Here is a 20,841-nt window from a genome sequence, read left to right as displayed (position 1 = left end):
ATATTTGACTGTAAAATTTAATGTTTTCATCGTAAACCAACAAAAACATTTTTTTTTGTGTCAATTGTGTTGCCTGTGTCTGTGTTTTTATAGGTTCATCTTTAATTAATTTAGTATCTAAAAACTTTTGATTTATTTTTTAACCCCTTCATGCCTTATGTCAATAATTTTTGTTAAATCCAGGACTGCTGCAGAAATGAAGCTTCACCTTGAATGGAAAAGTAATAAGAATATTGACGTTTCACAGCAGGCCTTCACCGCAAGGACCAGATTTTTTTCACAGTTCTTCTTTCTTACAGCGCCTTTGAGCAAAATTTTTGCCCTTGTGAAATCCTCAAAAACTCACCCAAATTTGCATGAACTTAGTAACTGGTGAAAAGGAATTTTGGAAAAATAGAAACGATGACAGAACTGTGAAAAAAATGAATAGGGCCAAAATTTCTTTAAAAAATATTGAAAATCCACTAATGAGACCAAAATCCATGTGTTTTTAAAGAAGCTTTGAAATTATTTTGGGATGGCCGAACGACCATTTAGTGACAGAGTGTGGAATTTAGAATTTTGGGAAACACACGAAATGGGAAAAGAAACGTTTGATCTTAACCAAATTTTGCACACATGCTACCGGATTAAGTCTACAACAACTACTAAAGTTTCATTGACTTTTCAAAAACCTCAGGAATTTTCCCCCAAAAAACCCTCTTAAGTGTCTTCCACAAATTTGAACTCCTTCTTGGATTTTAATTTTTTGTCTCTTAACTCCTCAAGTCTCAATAGGAAGATATTTGGAGAAAAACTTTGGTTTGAAAGGTTGTAGATTTTGAATGATGTTGGTGTGTCGAGCTCACAAAAGAGGTGTGGAGCTGTTACTTACACAATTTGACCCGAATATTGTAAAATTTCATACATGAATCATTGACTCAAGCTGAATAAAACAATATGAGATATGATATGACCATATTAGGAGTGTGGGCGTGGTTAAAAAAAATAAATAAATAAATAAAAAATATATACATAGATATATATATATCTATGTATAAAATGGTTGTAGTGGAGATAAAAACAAACAGAAATTTGTATCTTGAATTTTTTTTTTTTTTTTTTATGAAACGTGTACCTCCGACCAGTAGCAGCGGGAAAAGAAGGGGGTGTGGCTATGGCTCAGCCAGTAAGGGCGCAGCGAGGGCACACAGAGGCCACACACCGTTACTTGGGGCTTTAATTTGTTATTTAATATGACATAAATTGAGCGATCAAGGGCTTAAATTTAGCTTACAAAAGTCGTCTGTTATATTTAAAGTATTAAGTACTTCTCTGGAGTTTTTTGAGAAAAAAATAATTTCAAAAATGAGTAAAACTAGCAGCAGAACACTTGTCAACTCTTGTGGCTTAAAAGTCTCACTTCTGCCCCTGTTTGGGGATTTAGTGTTGGGATCTAATAGGGGATTTATCACTATTTATATTTGCATTTTGTTTGTGTCACACACAATTAACACCCTGTGTGTAAGATCCTTAGCCAGTGATGTGGCAAAATGATGTTGTGTTTTGTGAATCCATCCACCGTCGTCTACCTCCTCAAAAGAGACGGGAGTCTGTTCCTGCTGTCACTGGAAGGAGAGGAGCCCATCCTGGATGGGAGTATTCACATGATATGGAGTTTGTGGGTAAAAATGAAAAAGCCACATCATGTTGAAAGTAATGTGGTGGTAATAAGTGCCTATCAGCAGCAAAGGATTGCACTTGACATTTGAAGACGGATCTGCAGGCAGAGCACAGCTCCATCAGCAGCCGTGAGGCCGCCGCCTCAATGTCAAGCTTTCAGCGAGCTCCCAACGACTGCTCCTACTCTGACAGCAATTAATGAACATGCTGCTGGTTGCACAATGGATGAAATGCTACACGTATCAAGTGTGGAGCTCCTGTCTGTCCTTAGGAGCATCAGGGAATCTCTACATCCTCGGAGAAAGCAGGAATTGAGTCTTATGTATCAGATTGAAGACTACCAGAAAAAACTCCAGCTATTCGCTTTCTGTTGTTGTAAATGAAATGAAAAGGAAGTTGGGTATTGCAAAAATACATTATTGGTCACTTTTTTATTTAAAGGTGCTAGAACTAGTTACCTTAAATACATGTCCAAATATAAAGATGTATTTAATCACTGAAAGCCCTGTCTCTTTACTTCTAAATGGTAATCATTTGTGTTTTTTTCTTTCTATTCCAAGCTCACAGCTGTTTGAAGCTATTAAGAGCTCATATCACAAAATGAAGCATGGTTTCAAATTTAATCCCCAAAATCTCTTTAGCGCCATTCCTCACAGGGACGGCGAGGAATGTTGCCCGTGAGCTCATTGCACGTTAAATAGGCTTTCGGAGCTTTTAGCAATTAGCATCCATCAACCGGGGATAATGCTCACGCCTTGCTCTTTACCTCTGTCTGTTGCTTTTTTTTTTTCTTTTTTCAACATTGATTCCTTCCTTGCTATCACCTCACAGGGAAGCGTCACTCAGCCAAAATAACACACGAATCCTTTACTGGTAAAGAAGAAAAGTCATGCTCTTTGTTTTCCTCTTTCAAACTGACATGACTTCCTCTGGTTTTATTAAAATATGTTTAACACTTTAGTCAAGATAATTTAGGATTACAAAGTAAAATCATATTTTTTAATGACCCAATCCAGTAAAAAAAAAATGTGTTTTTTGTGTTTTTAGCATGTTTTTGTGACATTTATCTGATGATGAAAAATTCAAAGACCTTAGGTCTGCAACCTGCAGCTCTGGAGCCACTCATGGCTCTTTTACTTCCCCATAGTGGCTCTCTGGATAGAGAAAAATAAAATAATAGTATGTGTATTTCAAGTAAGTGTTACTAAATTAGCATTCATTTAATTGAGATTAGTTAAGTTTATACATTTATGGCTGGGGTGCACCTTGAAGATGAACTATGTAAAGGTTTTTAAGTCCCTGCTGACTTGAAAAGGACTTGTTTGCTCTGTGCTTTCTCCAGAATACACCGATTTCAAATACTAAGCAAAACTCTGGTGAAAAAGTTTGATCCTTTATTAGTTTAAAGCATGTATTATCTGATGCTGTCCTGAGCTGCATTGGGATGATCTTGTGCAAGGCGTCTTTTATTTTGAAAGGAAATCATATGAACTTCTATCAAACGTAAAAAATAATTTCGCATTTTGAGAAAATGCTTGTATCTTTTTATATTTGTTTTTATTCATGACACAAAAGAAGCATAATTCCTATTAATTATTAAAAATACATTGTAATGAATGCACAGCAGTATCAAAATAAGACTTTATGGCTCCTCCGATGATTAGATCAGGAGAAAATAAGTACAAAACAAGCCCAAATGGCTCTTTTACTGTCATAGGTTTTAGACCCCTGATCAAGAAAAAAAAGGTAATATATAAAGAGTATTTCTTTATTCAAATTTTTCAAAATGATCATGTTTGTAAGGTAGAAAATAAACTGTGCGGGCCACTGTGCGGGACGACTAGATCCATGTACATCTTTTTCCTGGCTCTACACAGTACGGATGGATACTTGCATATTGCTCGTCGCTTTTGTTGCAGCCTAATATTAGATTGGTAGTGTGAGGGGCTGTAAACTTTTAAACTTTTACATTTTTACCTCTAGTTTTTAGAGCCTTGCGTGGAGAAACTCCCAAAACGGTTGAATTGAAAAGAGCTTTTGGTTGCTCTATTTTTGTGTTTTATTGTTTTACGTTGCTTTTACTGGCTTTTATTTTTGTTTGTCTTCAATATGTGTATGAAGGTTGTAATTTTATGTGTTTTTACTTTTGTGATTTGATCTAATAAAGGTGCTATAAAAATAAACATTTACTGAGTTACCTACTAAGAGAGTGTGTAAAACAAGAGCTCTGAGCAACCCAGAGGGTAAGGGGGGCGGGGTTTCTCCACCCAAACTCAGAGGTTAATTTCTAAAGAAACTTCTGCTGCTCTGCAGAAACTTTTTCAAAAAAATTGATTTTGGCTAAGGCATAATCATAATTAAAACCCACAATGAACACTTACAAAAGATCAAAAGAGGATCGGAGTGGGACTTTAAAAAGCCTTGAAAACTCTTGTGATGAACGATGATTTCATCTCAGTTGGAGGGAACCTAAATGAAAGGGTTCCTTCCACATGATGTTCCTTCTTAGAAACTAGAGTTTTAGCTTTGTTTTGCTTCCTTATTTAAATGAAGACTGAACAATTTAAAACAGGTAAATAGAATTGAACAAAAAGTGTTGCAGTACAGATTTTTCTGTTTAAGCATTTTTACTTGTTTTAGACACCAGAATAAATGCTCTTTAAAACAAAAAATATATTTTTTGTCATAAATAAGAAATATTTGAGTGTTTTCTAGATGTTTTTTCCCTGGTGAACTTCATGTTTTGTCCTCTTGTGTTCTCAGGGTTTTAAGGATATCTCTCTGGAAAGGTTCATGCATGGTGGGGCCAATGTGACTGGATTCCAGCTGGTTGACTTCAGCAAACCAATCGTGATCAAGCTAATGCAGCGCTGGAACAAACTGGATCAGAGGGAATATCCTGGATCTGAAAGCCCGCCAAAGGTAATGAATAGACGTGTGCATAAACATCTTTAATGCTGCGTTTTGTGTTTAAAAAAAAAAAATTAAAGAAAGAGCTGCAGCAGTTAGAGAGTCAGTGGTGAAGAGTTGTAGCCGAGGAGGAGTTTGAAGAGTTCACATCAGCATCAAACATGATTCCTCTTCAGTTTCTATTTCTGTTTATACTTTGAGTTTAATTTGTGTGTCATCTTATGTTTCGTTATGTTGGAAGCCTATAAAGCACTTTGTGTTACGGTTGTAGGAAAAGTAATTTATGAATGAAGTTTGATTTGAATGATATAATGTAAAGAAATTCAAAGTATTTGCATTTGGAGAATGCTGCTTTATGAATCGCCTGAAACACTGCAGCAACTTTAAAGATGCTGCATGCAGACATGCTTTTGTTTGCAGTACACACATATTTGTCGTGGGGAATGTTAACATTTGTGTGCAAAATGCTCTTTGTACTTGAAATTCAGCAGAGAAAGTCGCACAGATTTTTAATCAGGTACTGAGTCACAGGGTGATATGCTTTATTTGGGCTATTCACAGTGTGATGTGTTGCATTGGGCACAGCTCCTCCGCGAATCAGAGCATGACCTCAAAATATGGGATAGGTGAGAGGACTGATATCTACAGTAATTCAGTGTCGGGGTTAGCGTGATGCATGCAAATTCCGCAGACTTTTCCGTCGTCGTGTCTGCCCCGCATGGTAAACATAAGCACCCCCACTCTCCCTCCTTTTTTAGACCCCACGAGGCGTACGCCGCTAAATCTCTCTGTGTCATTACATGTTTTATTATTTATCCCTGTTTTCCCTCCCCACTGCTGTCCCTTCTCCTCTCATACGTTATTCTATATATAGAGTCCTCCCTTCTGTCTCACTCCCCTTTTTTAAGCACGGCTAATGACAGGGTAAGTTGAGTGACCTGGAGTCAAATGGAGCCACATTCACAACTGTGAATAAACCCGCTGAGCTTTCAAATACATTATACTGCAGCTCTGCACCGCAAACAACCAATCTGAACAAAGTCTTTTGTTCAAGAAAAACTGTCTCCTTTTCTGTCTTGTTTAAACAAATTACATCAAGAAAGATTTTCAATATAAAAGTAATTTTAGTTTGAGAAAACATGTCTTAATATGCCAATTTTTCCCAGAAAATAGGAGTTCTTGGAAAGACCATTTTTTATTTTGCCTATTTCAAGAAAATGTTTCAAGTTTTAAGAACTATTGACTTATTTGTTGTTGTTGCTGGTTGTTGCAGTGTTTGTATTCTCACCTTTAATTTATTTATGTTAGATTATTTAATTATAAGTTGATATAACAGAGACATTGTGTTTCTGAAAATGCATCAGTCAGCCAAAAAGCTATTGTACCAGGACAGGTGAAAAATTCAGAATAGAATAGAATAAAATAGAAAAGAATTAATTATTGTCAAGCTGACAACATGTAAAAGAAAAAAAATAGTGCATAAACAATACACATAATGTAAACTTTTAGATTATGTGCACAGTATTTTAAATACGGTAAAAAGTAAAAAAATATATACATTGCAGATTTTTTTTTTTAAATTGCATGAATAAACAAATAAATAAATGCATACACTCAGTCGTTTGAACTAAAAGGAAGTAAAATATTGAAGTTAAATTTAATTAAACTTTAAAAAGAGCAGTTAGAATAATAACTACAGTTGTTTTTTGTGAATCCACAATTTTTCTGTTCAAAAAAATCAAATACATTAAAAATGTGCAGAATGTTGGAAAATTCTATTTAGTACCTTTCAGAATAGTTTGCCCTTGAGAGTGCAGTCATTTGTTCATGCAGAGCAAGGACAAATGTAAAGTGGAGACGTCCAAATGTTTTTTAAAATACAAGTTTGGAATTCTTTGGAATAAAAGATCTTAAACTAGTTAATGCTCTTTAAAAAAATAGGTTACTGTTAAAAAGTAAAAAAAATCTTTCAATTCTAGTGAAATTTAATTTTATATTAGTGAATAGTTATGTGTTTATGCATGCGTATATGTATCTGTAATATATATTTAGCATATATATGTGTATGAATTTGTATAAATGAATATGTATTAGGTTAAAAAAATAGATTTTTATGTTTGTAGAGTTTTTTTCTAATTGATATTAAGTTTTGTTTCTGTGTGAAATGTGTTTTCTGGATGGATTTGAAATTGTTTTGATGCTTCAGCCCATTGTTTTCTGGTTGTAACTGATTATTATTTAACGAAATGTTACATCCATACAACAAACTGAAAACTTTAAAAAACTTAAAGGTAAATAAATCAATACGTGAATAAAAATATTCATATAGTACATATACATAGGCGTGTGCTGAATTTGTAAATATAAATATGCACTAAAATTATTTTGCATTATTTAAGGGTAAAAAACACAATGTGAGCAAAATGCAGTAGAGATAAATATCAACTTTGTTAAAATTAATGTTTTTTCAAAAGAAAAATGGAGACTAAATATTATTATGCAACACAAAAAAAACATTTAATCTTTAAAATAAAATAAAAAAACAAAGTATCATCGGTTTTAATCTTTATTATTACAATTATTCCCCTCACTAAATAATAATTGCCATGAGATTCACCTGATGAATCATTGACAGGAGGTGCCAGCTGCATTAGCTGTCCTCCACAACGTTTAGCGTGTTAATTGAGGGAAACTCATTATGAATGATTGTGACTGATAAACACGGAGAGTTCATTTGAATGAAAGTCAACACAGCTGCAGGTTATCTTCATTTTTAGGGCTGTAAACATCTGCATTCTAAGATGTCCTCAACCTCAAACATTATTTATACCCCACTGCAAACATGGAAAGAACATTTGAATGATTTAGCACCTGAACGGAGCATTAGATAATCTCTAGCGACAATAGATGCCTGCAAATTGCCCCTGGCTAATTTGTGCAATGTAAAAACGGAGCTCAGTTTGCCTGGGGCAGGCTGGTAGCCGTAGGCCTAGTAAAAATCTGGTCTCATCACGCGGAGCATTGGCGGGAACAACTGGGACTTGTCCCCTCCACACGGGGGAATTAATTTAGAGCTTTATCCTTTTTGGCCAACAATGAAAATCTCCTAAATATTGGAGTTCACTCAAATGATCTTTTCGCTTCTGAAGGGAATTTTGATACAAATCATTATAGAGGAATACAAATACCATTACTTAAATCTTCATTTCTATGATCAAACATTGTTCTTGCAAACCCCTTTTCATTATTTCCTCTACTCTTTTATGCGTTGCGTGATCAGAATTTTAAGAGGTTCAAAGTCGGAGCTAGCGTGTTAGAACAAATTAAAGTTTTTCCAGTTCATCATTTGAAAAGCTGTCCTGAATTTAAGAAAGCACACTGAAAAACTTGTGCTTTTATGTGAAAGATTTTTTTGTTTTTTAATTTACAGAACGTCAGGGGTATAACTAAAGATGCCACAAATTCTGGGTATGGTGTACTATACTTGACCTGAATTGTTGCATTCCTACATTTGCAAACACAGCTTGTGCTTAATTCAACACTGCAAACAAAGGGCTCCTAAAACTAAGTAAAAAAACAATTCTTAAAATTTGAAAAAAATAAAAATCTTTAAATGAGCAGAAGAATCTGCCAATGAAGTAAGAACAATGGTTTTACCAAGAATTATTATTGTAAGAAAAAAGTTCAAGTCACTGTCATGTTTTCTTAAACATCTTTTCGCTATTGAAAAGCTTTCCTAATAAGATGATTTTTCTTGGAAGTCAGAAATAAGACAAATTTTCCTAGAAAAAAAAAAGTCTTTTTACTCTCTCTATTTATTTTGTGCAGTAAACATATTGATCTGTTCCATTACACCATTAAAAATAAGCCAAATGAAAGGTTTTCTCTTCATTTGTACTTGCTCATTAGCAAATTTAAAAAAAATAATAATTTTTAGGTTTCTATTGTTGAGATATTGAACCAAAACAAAATTGTGACCCAAACATTGAGCTTTGAACCATGTTGTGTGCATTCACACTGGACGTCAAATGTGCATCTACATCTTTTGATGTGCTTTGAATTTACTGCATGATGTTGACGCACCAGCCGCCGAGCAACTGCCAAAGTTCCTTTTGGACTTCATTTGTTGCCACAGTAAAAAATCATGGATGATGTTGATGAGTAGCTTGGGTTTATATGTTTTGGAGAGCTCTACAGAGGCTTCTGCACACTCACCGCCATGTCTGGGTCCACCAGATCATTCAGTCTCTCCCGGTGCACTTCACCCTATCCGCGGGAGTCATTACTTCTGTCTGTCTGTGGCCCTGTTTGAGCATTAACCTGAGAGGGGTAAAATAAAAATAAAACTGGAGGATCTTTTTAGTATTGTCTTGATGAAAATAAAATCATCAGAAGTGCATGAAGTTAGAACGACCGTGTCTGCTGTGATGGTACCAGCAATGACGGAACCCACGTCTGTACATTTGTGTTTTTTTTTAAAGAACCACTTTTAATTTTATTTTAAAGTTTTTGAGTTGTCAATTATTTTACAAAACAAGTTTCCTTGCATTAATTTATGACTTAATAACAAATTAGCTTGGTGTTGCTTGAGTAGCATTCCCTAAAGCCCCAAGCTGATCAAATTTATTTAAAAGTCTTCCTAGTGGTCTTTCAGTTATAATTATTGGCAAAATCAAAATTTGTTTCTGCTCAGAAATGTAAAGTTAAGTGTGGTTTTCTTTATATATGTCCTTGATCATCAGAGAAATGCCACAAGAACATGTTAAAACACCCAAAACTCAGTTGTCCATGGAGTGGGTCTGTAAGATCCTCATGTATACCTCAGGTATTGTTTGTACAAGAGGCACCATCGAATGACTAACAAACCCTTTTGTTAAGGTTTCAGTGCAATAAAATACCATTTTCATTCTCTGACCAAATGCTAAATGTAAATCTGCATTTGAACAATAAAGTTGATTAGTTTATGTTTATTGTTTACATCTGTAAATGTCCTCATGGCCTTTTACAGTTCTACAATACAGACAAATTATTTTTTTTCTCCTTCCCCTGCATGATGGTTAGGAATCAATCATTGCTTTTGCAAAATGTTGTTCTCAAAACAAGACCTTCAGCTTCTCCAGACCTTTCAACACTGACTTGCATGGATTTCCAAAAATGCCAGTTTTCAGTTTGCTTTTGAATTCAATTAAAAAATCCCCAAAGGAAACGGCACCTTAAGGCTCTCCTGCAGCTCGCCACGCTCTCCCTTTAGGTCACTTCATGTACAGAGAAACTTGCATGCAGAAGCAGGAAAACATGAGAGTGACCTGCCAGTGAACTTTTTCCTCTTGTTACTTTTAAATGGGTGTGAAATGTAGTTCATTTACTAAGTTATTTATAAAGTTGGGCTCAGTATGACGGGGTAAACCTGCATTTGATTTAATATTTCAGGCTTTTTTTCAAGAAATCCTTGTTTCTATGAAGGTATCATCTCACTTTCTCGCAGCCTTTTAGTGTATTTTAATTTCCTGAAGGCTTAATGAGCTTCAAAGAAAGAAAATAGATTTGGAGGAATCAAGGCGGTTTAGTGAGTGACAAACTACCTGCAGAGATGTAGAAAGCATCCCAGCCAGCTCCCCTCTCCTCTCCCGTTTTCATCCTTCTTCCAGCCTCCACTGTGATGTGAGGGCAGCCTGCTGCGTGTTTGACTGCTGCTGTCTGTGTGCTGCTGTGTGCGTTTTCCGGCTGCATAGGGCTGTTGTGTTTTGTTATTCCCTGCAGCTTCCTGCAGCTCCATGTACGATATGATGAATTTGTTCATATCTGACAGCATCTGAATGTGTTTGGGGTTCTTCATAAAGCCTTTTTTATTATTATTATTTGCTGCCTTTTTCGCCGGTCCAAGATTTTATTTGCATTTTACTTATTTTAAATAAATGTATTATTTTATGAAAGCTCAAATCTTTTAAATGTCAATTTTGTAATAAACTATTGTACAGTTATGCAATTATACCATTTTAATAGCACAGAGCTGCAGACTCTGTCTGTCCGATGGACAATGAATTCACTAAATGCCTGAAGGTTCATAGTGAAGTTATTGATGTTAACTGGTGTGAACAACTGATGTCAAATAAATGATGGTGGGCATGTTTGCACACTGTTCAAGCTGGTTTATATCGACTTAAAAGTCCGGGATTTTGACGCAGCGACGCTAACTTTTTAATGCAGGACTTTATTTTTCAAAACAAGCTCAGAAAATGACGGCTTTTATTCCATTACATTATTATAGTCATAATATAATATCAATGTTTTGGAGGGTTGAGGCTATTGCAATGTCAGTGTTGAGTAAAAAAACTCAGCTGCAGCTGGCTCTATTTAAATAAAGCTGCTGGTTTGTTAATATTTTAGCTGGATTTGTGGGATCACAGAACAAAATGTTTGATTTTGTCCATGTTTAATTGAATCTGCTTTTACTTTGAAAGCTCACGCAGAAGATATGTATTATTCAGATTCAGCTTCAAACCAGATTTCTATTTCTATTCCTATTGATGTGTTTGTTTTATAATGTCAGAGGGTTGAAGGCCTTCTGTGTATTTATATCATTTTTAAATCAGTTTTTGTTTTTAGGCTTGAAGGTTAATTTTATTCAATAAAGCACTGTGTGGAACAAATGTATGAAAAGTGCTTTGTAAATAAAGTTTGATTAAATATCATCAACCTCATGAGTGTTTGTTAACCCAGAATTAATCTTTTTATTAATTTATTGTGTCCTTTTTTCTTCTTAAATCGACAGTACACTTCATCTCTAACTTATGACGGAGTTTTGGTGATGGCTGAAGCCTTCCGCACCCTTCGCCGACAGAAAATAGACATCAGTCGCCGTGGCAACGCTGGTGACTGCCTAGCCAATCCTGCTGCTCCCTGGAACCAAGGCATCGACATGGAGCGTGCACTCAAGCAGGTTTGCTCCGGCTTAATGTTGTGTTAAGTTCCGGAAATGCAAAAACCTCCTACGGTTTCTCCATCACGGTCCTGCCTTTTATATATAACTCCTTTTTCCTCCTTTTTCTCACACACCTGATTTAAATGCAGAGCTGATGAGTTGACTGCAGACACCTGATAGGGAGACGCACTCATTCGCATTCAAAATCTGTAGTAATATGCAGAGGTACGGTGGCCCTGATGTCCAAATCATGTCAACAAATCACAAAACATAAGATCACAACAATCTAAAGAGCGGAACAACTAAAAATAAAAAATACTTCACATTTTAGAAATCTAAACAAAGTTTCCTTTTTTTTCTTATTTTTTAGAATTACATTCTGGTTTCTGAAATGTTGTTTTTAGAGGTAAAATATAATGATTTTTTTATTGTTTGTTTTACTTTTTTATTGTTTTTGTAATCTTTACCGAATTCCTTTCTACTCACTACATAGTGCACAAAAAGTGTGTTTGTCAAATTGTAGAGCTGTTCAAATATACAATTCCAAAATCAAGCGCCCTGGAAATTTCCCAGAAGTCTTTGCGAAAAACATGTGTGCATTGATGCTCACTGAAAATGTGGTAAATGGCGTATACTTGTAAAGCGCTTTTCTACCTTCCTTGAAGGCCTAAAGAACTTTACAAACCCATTCACACACACTTTCACACACTGATGATGATGAAATATAGACCACAATGCATTGCGTTTGAGAAATGTAGGTGAAAAAAAAGTATTTCAATGTAGTTTTTATCAACCATCCACATTTTCATCATTAGAACACAATGGAGTCATAAAAAGTCTTCATAAAATTTTCATTTTGAATAGGTTTTTACTTTGTGAAATCTGTGACGTCATATTTAAATAATGAAGTAGTGAAGCCTGGTGTCAGAATAGCTTTTAAAATCTATGAATTAAATAGTCCTGCAGTTTAAAGCAGTTAGAGAGAAGGGCCGAATTCGGACAAAGCCGAACTGATTTCCATTTTCAGGGCCATCGTACAGAGAGCCTTGAGAGTCAGAATTAAGAAACTGTTGCAGACAGTTAATAAATTATGCATTTACATGTATGTACTTCAAATATGAGCTTATAGCTGCACTTCTGAGAATAATCCACTGTTATCCAAATGCAGTAATCTGATCTTTATTCTTCTGCAGCAGGAATGATTTATAACTAATTTATTTTTTTCTCTAAACCCAAACTTCTTTCTGGATCATTTAAGTTAAAAGTCAACACATAAGAAGTACTTTCATTTCAATAATGCTCCTTACAGCTCTCTGTGTTCTCCAAACCAAAACACCTCATGTGTTTGTTCAGCCCAATTAAAGCACTCCTCAAATGCAGGAACTTTTCATCCAGCCATAGAAAGTCGATGATGATAGGACAGTTTATGTAGTTCTTTAAATGCTAATTACTCCATTAGAGACAGGATTTTGAGTGGTTTTCAGGTGCTGGATAGGAGCACACTTACAGCTTTGCCTCTTTTTTCTCAGGCTAATAGATCTTTTTATTTTTTAATTCTATGATCTTCAACATTTCTTTTTGCTTCTTTAGAAGAGCTTGAAAACTCGATCTGCTTTGAGATCCCTTGAGTGCTTTGAGTTTATGACTGGGCTTTGTGTGACTGATGATCATCATCACCTGTTTGGTTGATCAAACACTAGAATATAATCTGATTAAATCCCTGGTGCAAGTGAGTCTTTGAGACATAATGTTTGAAGACAAAAAGCAGAAAAAGCACATATTGGCTTGATTCTGAGTTTTTTTATGGTTTCTTACTAAATTGTTGATGAAAAAATAAGCCATAATTTCATTTAGGATGCGAACATTAACTTATTTTCACATGCGATTAATCAAAAATAATTTACATGATAATATTTATTGATGCAAATTAATGAAACCTGGTGAAGAAACAGCACTTCACTTTGCCTTGGCGGTTCAGGCTTCCATGCCGTGCGTTAAAACACTTGGTCTGGTATTATCCCACTGATAACATGGTCACTAACAAAATAAATAAATGTTCAATATGTTTTTAGTTCATTACTTTTGTTATTTTTTCGGTTTAGATCACTTTTTTACAAAAAACTGACTATTTGATTTGTGGTCTGGCATGTGGTCACGCTGAGCCTCGACTGTAATGGCAAAGGAAAGTAATATACAGTGGTGGACAAAAGTGTTGGTACCCCTCAGTTAGAGAAGGACAAACCCACAATTCTCACTGAAATCACTAGAAACTTACAAAAGTAACAATAAATAAAAAAATTGAAAATTAAACAATCAAAATCAGCCATCAATTTTGAATTGTTGATTAACATATTTATTTAAAAAAACAACTAATGAAACAGGCCTGGACAAAAATGATGGTACCTCAATGAAAGATTGAAAACTATTTGACCAGAGTGACATGATTAACTCAGGTGTGTCCTTTAATTGACATCACAGGTGTTTTATTTATTGTTACTTTTGTAAGTTTTGAGTGATTTCAGTGAGAATTGTGGGTTTGTCCTTCTTTAACTGAGGGGTATGAACAATTTTGTCCACCACTGTTTTTACTGATCGTCTTAATAGGTAAAACAAAGCATCAGTTCAGAAAGAGTTTTTGTCCAGAAGATGAAATAACGTTTTTTGAAAGCACCCTGTACAGTGATAAAGAACATTTGGGACATGTTACCAGAACTTTTTTTTTCTTTTTTTGTTAGATGGATAAGGGCAATTCAGTTTAAAATTCAGTTTAAAACAGCTCTCCAGGAAGAACAGATAAAAACATGACAAAACAACACAAAACAGTGCATAAAACCGTAATTAAAATAGTTAGCATAAAAATAAATAAATTAAAAGGTAATTATGAGACAGGTTCCACCCTTAGGTCAAGTGTAGCTACTCTGATTTAAAAGCTTTATGGCACTAGGGATAAAAGATGTTGTGAACCTGTTTGTTTTCCTCACCGGGACAGTAAAACGAGGGCCAGACGGTAACATTGAAAAACTGGAGGACAGGATGTGTTCGTTAGTAAAAATAACGTTTTTCTAAAAGAGCCTCTCTTCTTTTATTTTTTTCATGGTTTAAAACTATGTTTTTTCTGCTTCATATGAAGCATATCTTAATTCTCTACAAATTCATCAAGTTTACCAGTAGTTTTCTTTAGACTTGTCTCCATCCTGACTGTAATATTTGTCTTAAATACAGGTGCGGATTCAGGGCCTGACAGGAAATATTCAGTTTGACCACTATGGGAGAAGAGTCAATTACACCATGGACGTGTTTGAACTGAGAAGCAATGGACCACGGAAGGTATGTTCCTTGCATGACTTAAAAACAAGATTATTTATCACGCAAAACATAGCTTTTAAATTCAAAAATGAAAGATAAACATATTGTTTAGTTATTTTTCATTTATTTAGGAAGTGTGTTGTAACGTATGCATTGAAAGAATGCCAACTTGCAGCTTTTATAATAAAAATAATGCAGCGCTGCAACATTTTTAGTGTTCCTTTGGCACTGAAGTGGATGCACGGAAAATTCTTTGCATGATTTTTTGTTGTATTTTATTGTTCCAATGGGAAATTAGCTGCAGTGCACTCATTCAGTTTTTTCCATTTCTATTGTCTTAATCGTTTCCTAATATCTTCATGAACATCTTCAATACTTAGCACATGATTTGAAAGTTATTTATAGGCAATTGGTTTATAAAACTAAACTTATAACTAAAGTATAGTCACTCAACCAAACGTTTAATAATGAAGTTTTACTGAAAGATCTGCTGATGCAGGAAGCGGAATCAGTCAGGACTTTCACATTAAAAGCCAAGAATAAGCATGTTTTCTTGGAGCACACAAAGTCTATTCGCTTCACTTACAACATGACAAGCTGCAACCTTATGGAGTGATTTCTGTGCCATCATATTGAAAGCAAAAGTCACAGTTTTGAGATAAAAAAATTCAAAGTTTCAAACAAATTGTAAAGTGTTGCAAATAAAATATTTAATATTTGCTTTCAAAAACTTTTTTTTTTCTTTGCAAATTTTGAGTTTTTTTCTTAACACTTTACATTTTGATTGCAACTTAGACATTTTTTATCTCAAAACTGTGACTTTTTCTTGCAATATGGTGGCACAAAAATCCCTCCATACAATCTGAATGTTTTATTGAGATATAATACAGAACTGTTTTGATTTATCTGGATTTCTTACAGATTATCTAAATCTGCATTGTGGGAAAAAAGGTTCCCTAATGTAACGAAACAATCTTTTTTGCATCAAGTACAAAAGTTTTATTAGGAGCTAAGCTCTGATAAGTCCAGCAAAGGCATTGTGGGAAGCCACTGTCCTTTCCTGCACCTATTTTAATTAAAACAATAAAACATTGTGTCAACGTGTGCTACTTAGCAGCTTCCTACAGCTTTTAAGGTGGATTGCTTTCCCGCATATGGCACCAATGCATGAGTTGACCTTAAATAATGTATTGTTTCAGGGCACTGGAGCCACAAAGGCTCATGGGAGATTGTTTTGTTTTTTATTTTAGATTGATGTTGGCACCATGAGTGTGGCTGATAAAGCAGGCCGGGACGCCCCATGATATGAGCGTGCCAAGCTGTAAATATTTAAAGATATTGCTCTTCCCAGAGAGCGCTAAAGTGTACTTTAATTCTCTGTATGTGAAGGCGCTTCTTCATTGTCAACCAAGTGAAATAGATTTGCCGCGCCTTTGTACTTCAAGTGAAGTCGCCATAGCGGTTGCACAAAGCTAACAGCGAGGACGGCGATCACGCTTCTTTGAGGAAAAGTGTAGATTGGCGTTCTTTTGTGTTCGAGCAGCCACGCGGCCGAGGCTCTGAAAACATGACGCTAAACATAAACCTTGTTTGTGAATTATTAAATCATACGAGTGACATCTGAGACAAAGCACGAGTCCATTTCTGAGCTCTTTGAAGAGCCTTCAGCACCTTTCAGGAGAAGAATGGCTGAAGGTAGCAGCGGCTTTGTCTGGCTGTCAGGCAGACTTTACTTTGAAACCAGCTCCTTTGATACTGAAAGTAACCTAGAAATACATAAAAAGTGTTACTCATAGGTCAATTAAATAGGTCATTTTTGAATCTTAGAAGTACTGAAAAGTATTTCAAAATGCTGCAGAATCTACAGAAACTAACATCTTAGTGACAACTGCCCTTACAGGTGGGTATGGGCTGTCTGCGGGTGAAAATTGGTCATAAAATATCTAGGTGAGCCTGTAGGGCAAAAATGTCTGGGTGTATTTTGTGTGGACATCGTACGGGCGCCTTACGTATCACATGAACACCCCTGTGTGCAGCATGTGTGTAAGTAAGGAGCCAATACTCACATCTTTCAAACGAGTAAAGAGCGGCGTAAGGACACCGTACGACAGCATCACCTGTACGCAGCGGCGGACTTAGCAGTTTGGGGGACTCTGCAACAAATAAATTGGGGCCCTTTGTACCTTTTCTAGGTTAAAACATCAAATAATTGAAGAATCCAAATGTTTTGATGAGTCTTTAAAAACTGAAATCCTTTCAAAGATGACATGCAGCCTGTGCTGGAATTGAACAGGAAATATGCCATGATTTTGAGGATAAAAATGAAATGATTAGGATGAAATGTATAAATTGCATTTATGGAACAGGTCAGCGGACACATTATCTTACTAGTAGGCCATGCATCTCATGACAGGAGGTGAGGCACTGCTACACCTGCCTTCCCTGACCACATGTTACTGGTATTTCCATAAGGAACTTAAAGCTGCCACACTGATGCCAAACTTGGCCAAAAAAAAAAAAAAAAAAAAAACTACACTAAATTATGTTTAACTTTTACTTTCCTTCTGATCATACGGCTGCAAAGACACTCTCTGGAGTTTAGTTTGTGCATGTAAACATGTCACAATGACAATGAAGCCTATTCTCATTGAGATTCTCTTCTCTCCGAACATTCTAGATCGGCTACTGGAACGACATTGACAAACTTGTGTTGGTTCAGAACGAGAATGCTTTGTCAAATGACAGCTCAGCGATGGAAAACCGGACCGTTGTCGTGACAACAATCATGGTAATGTACCCTGTGATTTCTTCATCTTCTTCAATGTTTCTGTACTCCTGAAAAATGTGGTAAAAGCAGCTGGTCTCCACCTTTCTACCATCAAAACTGTATACATTTATATTTCTATCAATCCAAACAAAGCTAAATGCAAATAATATAAAATAGAAATTATGTTCATTACGTTTTGCGAATAATAGTTTTTACTGGTGCAAATCTTTTAATGCTAAAACTTTGTTTTGGGGATAAATTCCATCCTAAATAACAGGCAAACAAACAATTACAATTTTAAAATACACCTAAAAACTCATTTAGTTAGAAGAGAGCACACCTTTTTCATTCTAAAATTTAACTCAGCAGAATATGTTTTAGGATAAATGAACCCTTGCATGAAGAAGGTAACTCGCCATCGGTATTCTGCAGAGCTGTAGAACGGACTAGAAAGAATTAAGGAGAGCCTTTGAATCGATTTTGTTGAAGCACCTTAGGCAGCAAGTAACTTGAAGTAATCATTTTCTTTATTATGTTATCCGTCTATCCAATAGACATGGACACATTTAGGTCCACTCCTCTTTAAAATGATGTTTAAGTTCATCTGCTCTTTGTAGACATTGACTTTAACACATTTCAGCGCAGTCCCCGGTGGTCCAAAATGACTTCAATTTTCTCTGAAACAGAATCTGAGCATTGCGTGGACTAACCATCTTAAAGACTTACTGACTTCATTTTTACATTTTTCAGTTGTGAAATCCCATACTTAAGCTGTAAATTGGCCTGACTTAACTTTAAAGTGATTATGTCAATTTTATTTCGATTCATTTATCGCTTTTTTTAGACTGATAAGTAAAAAAGTAGAGGAAATCTCTGTGAGGAAACCTGATTTTCATGGAACATATCAAGTGTTACAAGTTTTCAAAAGACTTATTTTTGATTGGAGCTGTTCTATTATATTAGTTCAATTCAGTTTATTTCTAAAATAGCGTATCCGGAGGCGCTGAGATGAGTTTTCTGCTCCTTTGCTGCAGCAGGGCTTGTATTTGATGAATCTCCTGCACCGCCTGGACTCATTCTGCAGTAATGCTGCTACACTGAAGCTGGTTCAGACCATATTATCTTTGATAAGTAGTTTTATGAGCAGCTTAGTAAGCTGGAGAAATGTTCTGATAACAAAGTTGGAAAGTCTTTGGGGATGTACGATTGTTTTAATCAGGAAACACATTTTTCACTTTGACATTTTCCGATTCGTATTTGTTCAAGCTTTGCTTTCGTACTTTAGATTTCAATTTTATTCAGCTCGAAACAACATTTTCCTTCATCAGACTTATTGCTGCTTTTATAAATGCTTCCCTTTCTACTTCAGCTGCACTCAGATCATTTTTTTTTCTGTTTCGCTGCTTCTTGCAGCCTCTCTGAGGTTCAAACCAGTGAAACGACATGACAGAGGTGTCCCGTCGCCTTTGATAAAAGCTTGTTTAAGGTGGTTTCTCACTGGGCCGTGACGGCTTGCAAATAGCATTCGCAAGGAAGTTTTTCAAAATTTCTCACAACAGTTGCAGGAATTCTCACATGAACTGATCCACCTTCCCTCCTTTCTTTTTCTTGTTTTTTTACAGTTTTTTTTTACATTCTGTGACACAGTTTCCTGTCAAAACAGTTGCTGTAAATGCCTCTGACTGTGAACCACAGTTTTAATTCAGTTTGTGTTAGTAGACTGTTAAGACACCAGCTTGATGACAAAAATGAAATTCTCACATTACTGTAACACCAGTGTTGTGCCATTGAGTGGGATTCCAAGGAAAAATTGTCACTAATTTACATAATTTCGTTTTAATTTGTGTCCAGCTGCAAGCTTTCATAGCCCAGGGAGAAACAAGCTTCAGTTCACAGCGGTTGCTTCACAAGATAACTGGATTAGGCCTCAAAAGACTAACTTTCACTTTTTGAGTTTTAGATCTTGGGTTATTATCTGTAAACCTTTGAAGCGAACCGGTGATAAACATTTGTAATAAGTAATTTGATAAAAGAAAGAAAGTGAAATAAAACTACATAGAGTATGCTCAACACTTAGGGTAACAAACCAGAATAATGATGAGAATCCAATCACAGATGTTATCTTCCAGATAGTTTTGTGTGAATATTTGCGCCATATATCCGTTTCTTTGACTCCACCAGGCAATCAGGCATCATTTAGCCGATAATGTTTTCATGTCATTAGCTGGGCACGTTCAACTCATTAGTCTAGTTTTCAGTTCATAACCTTTGATGTGTGCCATAGATAATAATAGGAGATGCTGCAATAACTGAGTCAAAGTGTACATTACAACAAAACAGAGTGTTTTGAATAAGAGTGTCACTTTAAAATCCCACTCCAACTATATCTTATATACTGTAAAATCATTCCCACCTGTCCTTTAAGTATGGAATTTTTAGCCAAAACCAAAAAGTCGATGTTATTTTGTTACGACATATCTTCTGCAGTGCAGCAGGAGCTCATCAAGCTTTTATACTGGAGCAGCAGAGCATGATGACGTTAACTGGGACTTGAACCAGTTGATCAATCATAAAATTCAAGTGTAATACATCGTGTCAACCTGTAGGGGGCAGCATGCAGACGATTTTAGACCGTAATTTCCGGAATTAAAAAAGTTTATTTTAAATTTAAAAATAAAATGGCAAGGACCAACAGACAGGACTTTTAAAGCCCCATTTGTACAGGTAAGCAGGAAAAAAAGTTGATTTAGTATTTGGTTACCCTTTATGACAAAATCACAAGAGCAGCAAAAAAGTTGATAAAGCAAAACTGAAAACCTGACACTTAAATAGACTAAAGGCAATTAAATGAAATGACAACAGTTGTGGACCTGAAACTGGTGTGACTGGCAACTCAGAACATGACCAAAAGCACCTTAATAACCTAACTTAACCACAGAATCTACATACCTCACAAGCCCAAGCTAACATTAGCGTAGCAAAACAAACAGCAAGCAATACTGAAGCTATGCAGCCGTACAAACACACACTTTCATTCTTAAATTTGTTTAGATATGAAAAGAATGCTAAAAGATTGATGTTGGCACCATGAGGGTGCCTGATAAATTTCATTGGTGCAGGGCTTAAAATCCCCACTCTAATCATCTTTTGATATATATATTTTTAGTTCCCTGTGGTCTTTTAATTATGATTATGCTTTTTTTTTAGCAAAAATAAAAAACATACCGTATTTTCCGGACTATAAGTCGCGGTTTTTTTCATAGATTGAATGTCC

At 35.5% G+C, this 20,841-nt stretch overlaps 1 protein-coding gene across 8 annotated transcripts in view; it reads left to right on the top strand.

Moving 5' to 3' along the window:
- gria4a (glutamate receptor, ionotropic, AMPA 4a) overlaps nucleotides 1–20,841 on the top strand; it is a 150,237-nt gene that overhangs the window by 63,795 nt on the left and 65,601 nt on the right. For all 8 annotated transcript variants that reach the window (XR_002919762.2, XM_036215073.1, XM_024276788.2 and 5 more), the window contains exons 7-10: nucleotides 4,426–4,584; nucleotides 11,345–11,512; nucleotides 14,717–14,821; nucleotides 17,478–17,588. Coding sequence is in view for 7 of the 8 variants with exons in the window: in XM_036215073.1 (XP_036070966.1) it covers nucleotides 4,426–4,584; nucleotides 11,345–11,512; nucleotides 14,717–14,821; nucleotides 17,478–17,588 (543 nt within the window). In the remaining variant the exon portion in view is untranslated. The remainder of the gene's footprint in view (nucleotides 1–4,425; nucleotides 4,585–11,344; nucleotides 11,513–14,716; nucleotides 14,822–17,477; nucleotides 17,589–20,841) is intronic.

This window comes from Oryzias melastigma, linkage group LG13 (genome assembly GCF_002922805.2).
Source record: "Oryzias melastigma strain HK-1 linkage group LG13, ASM292280v2, whole genome shotgun sequence".
NCBI classification, from domain to species: domain Eukaryota; kingdom Metazoa; phylum Chordata; class Actinopteri; order Beloniformes; family Adrianichthyidae; genus Oryzias; species Oryzias melastigma.
The sequence above is the reverse complement of the archived record's forward strand: the minus strand, read 5'-3'. Positions and strand labels throughout refer to the sequence as shown.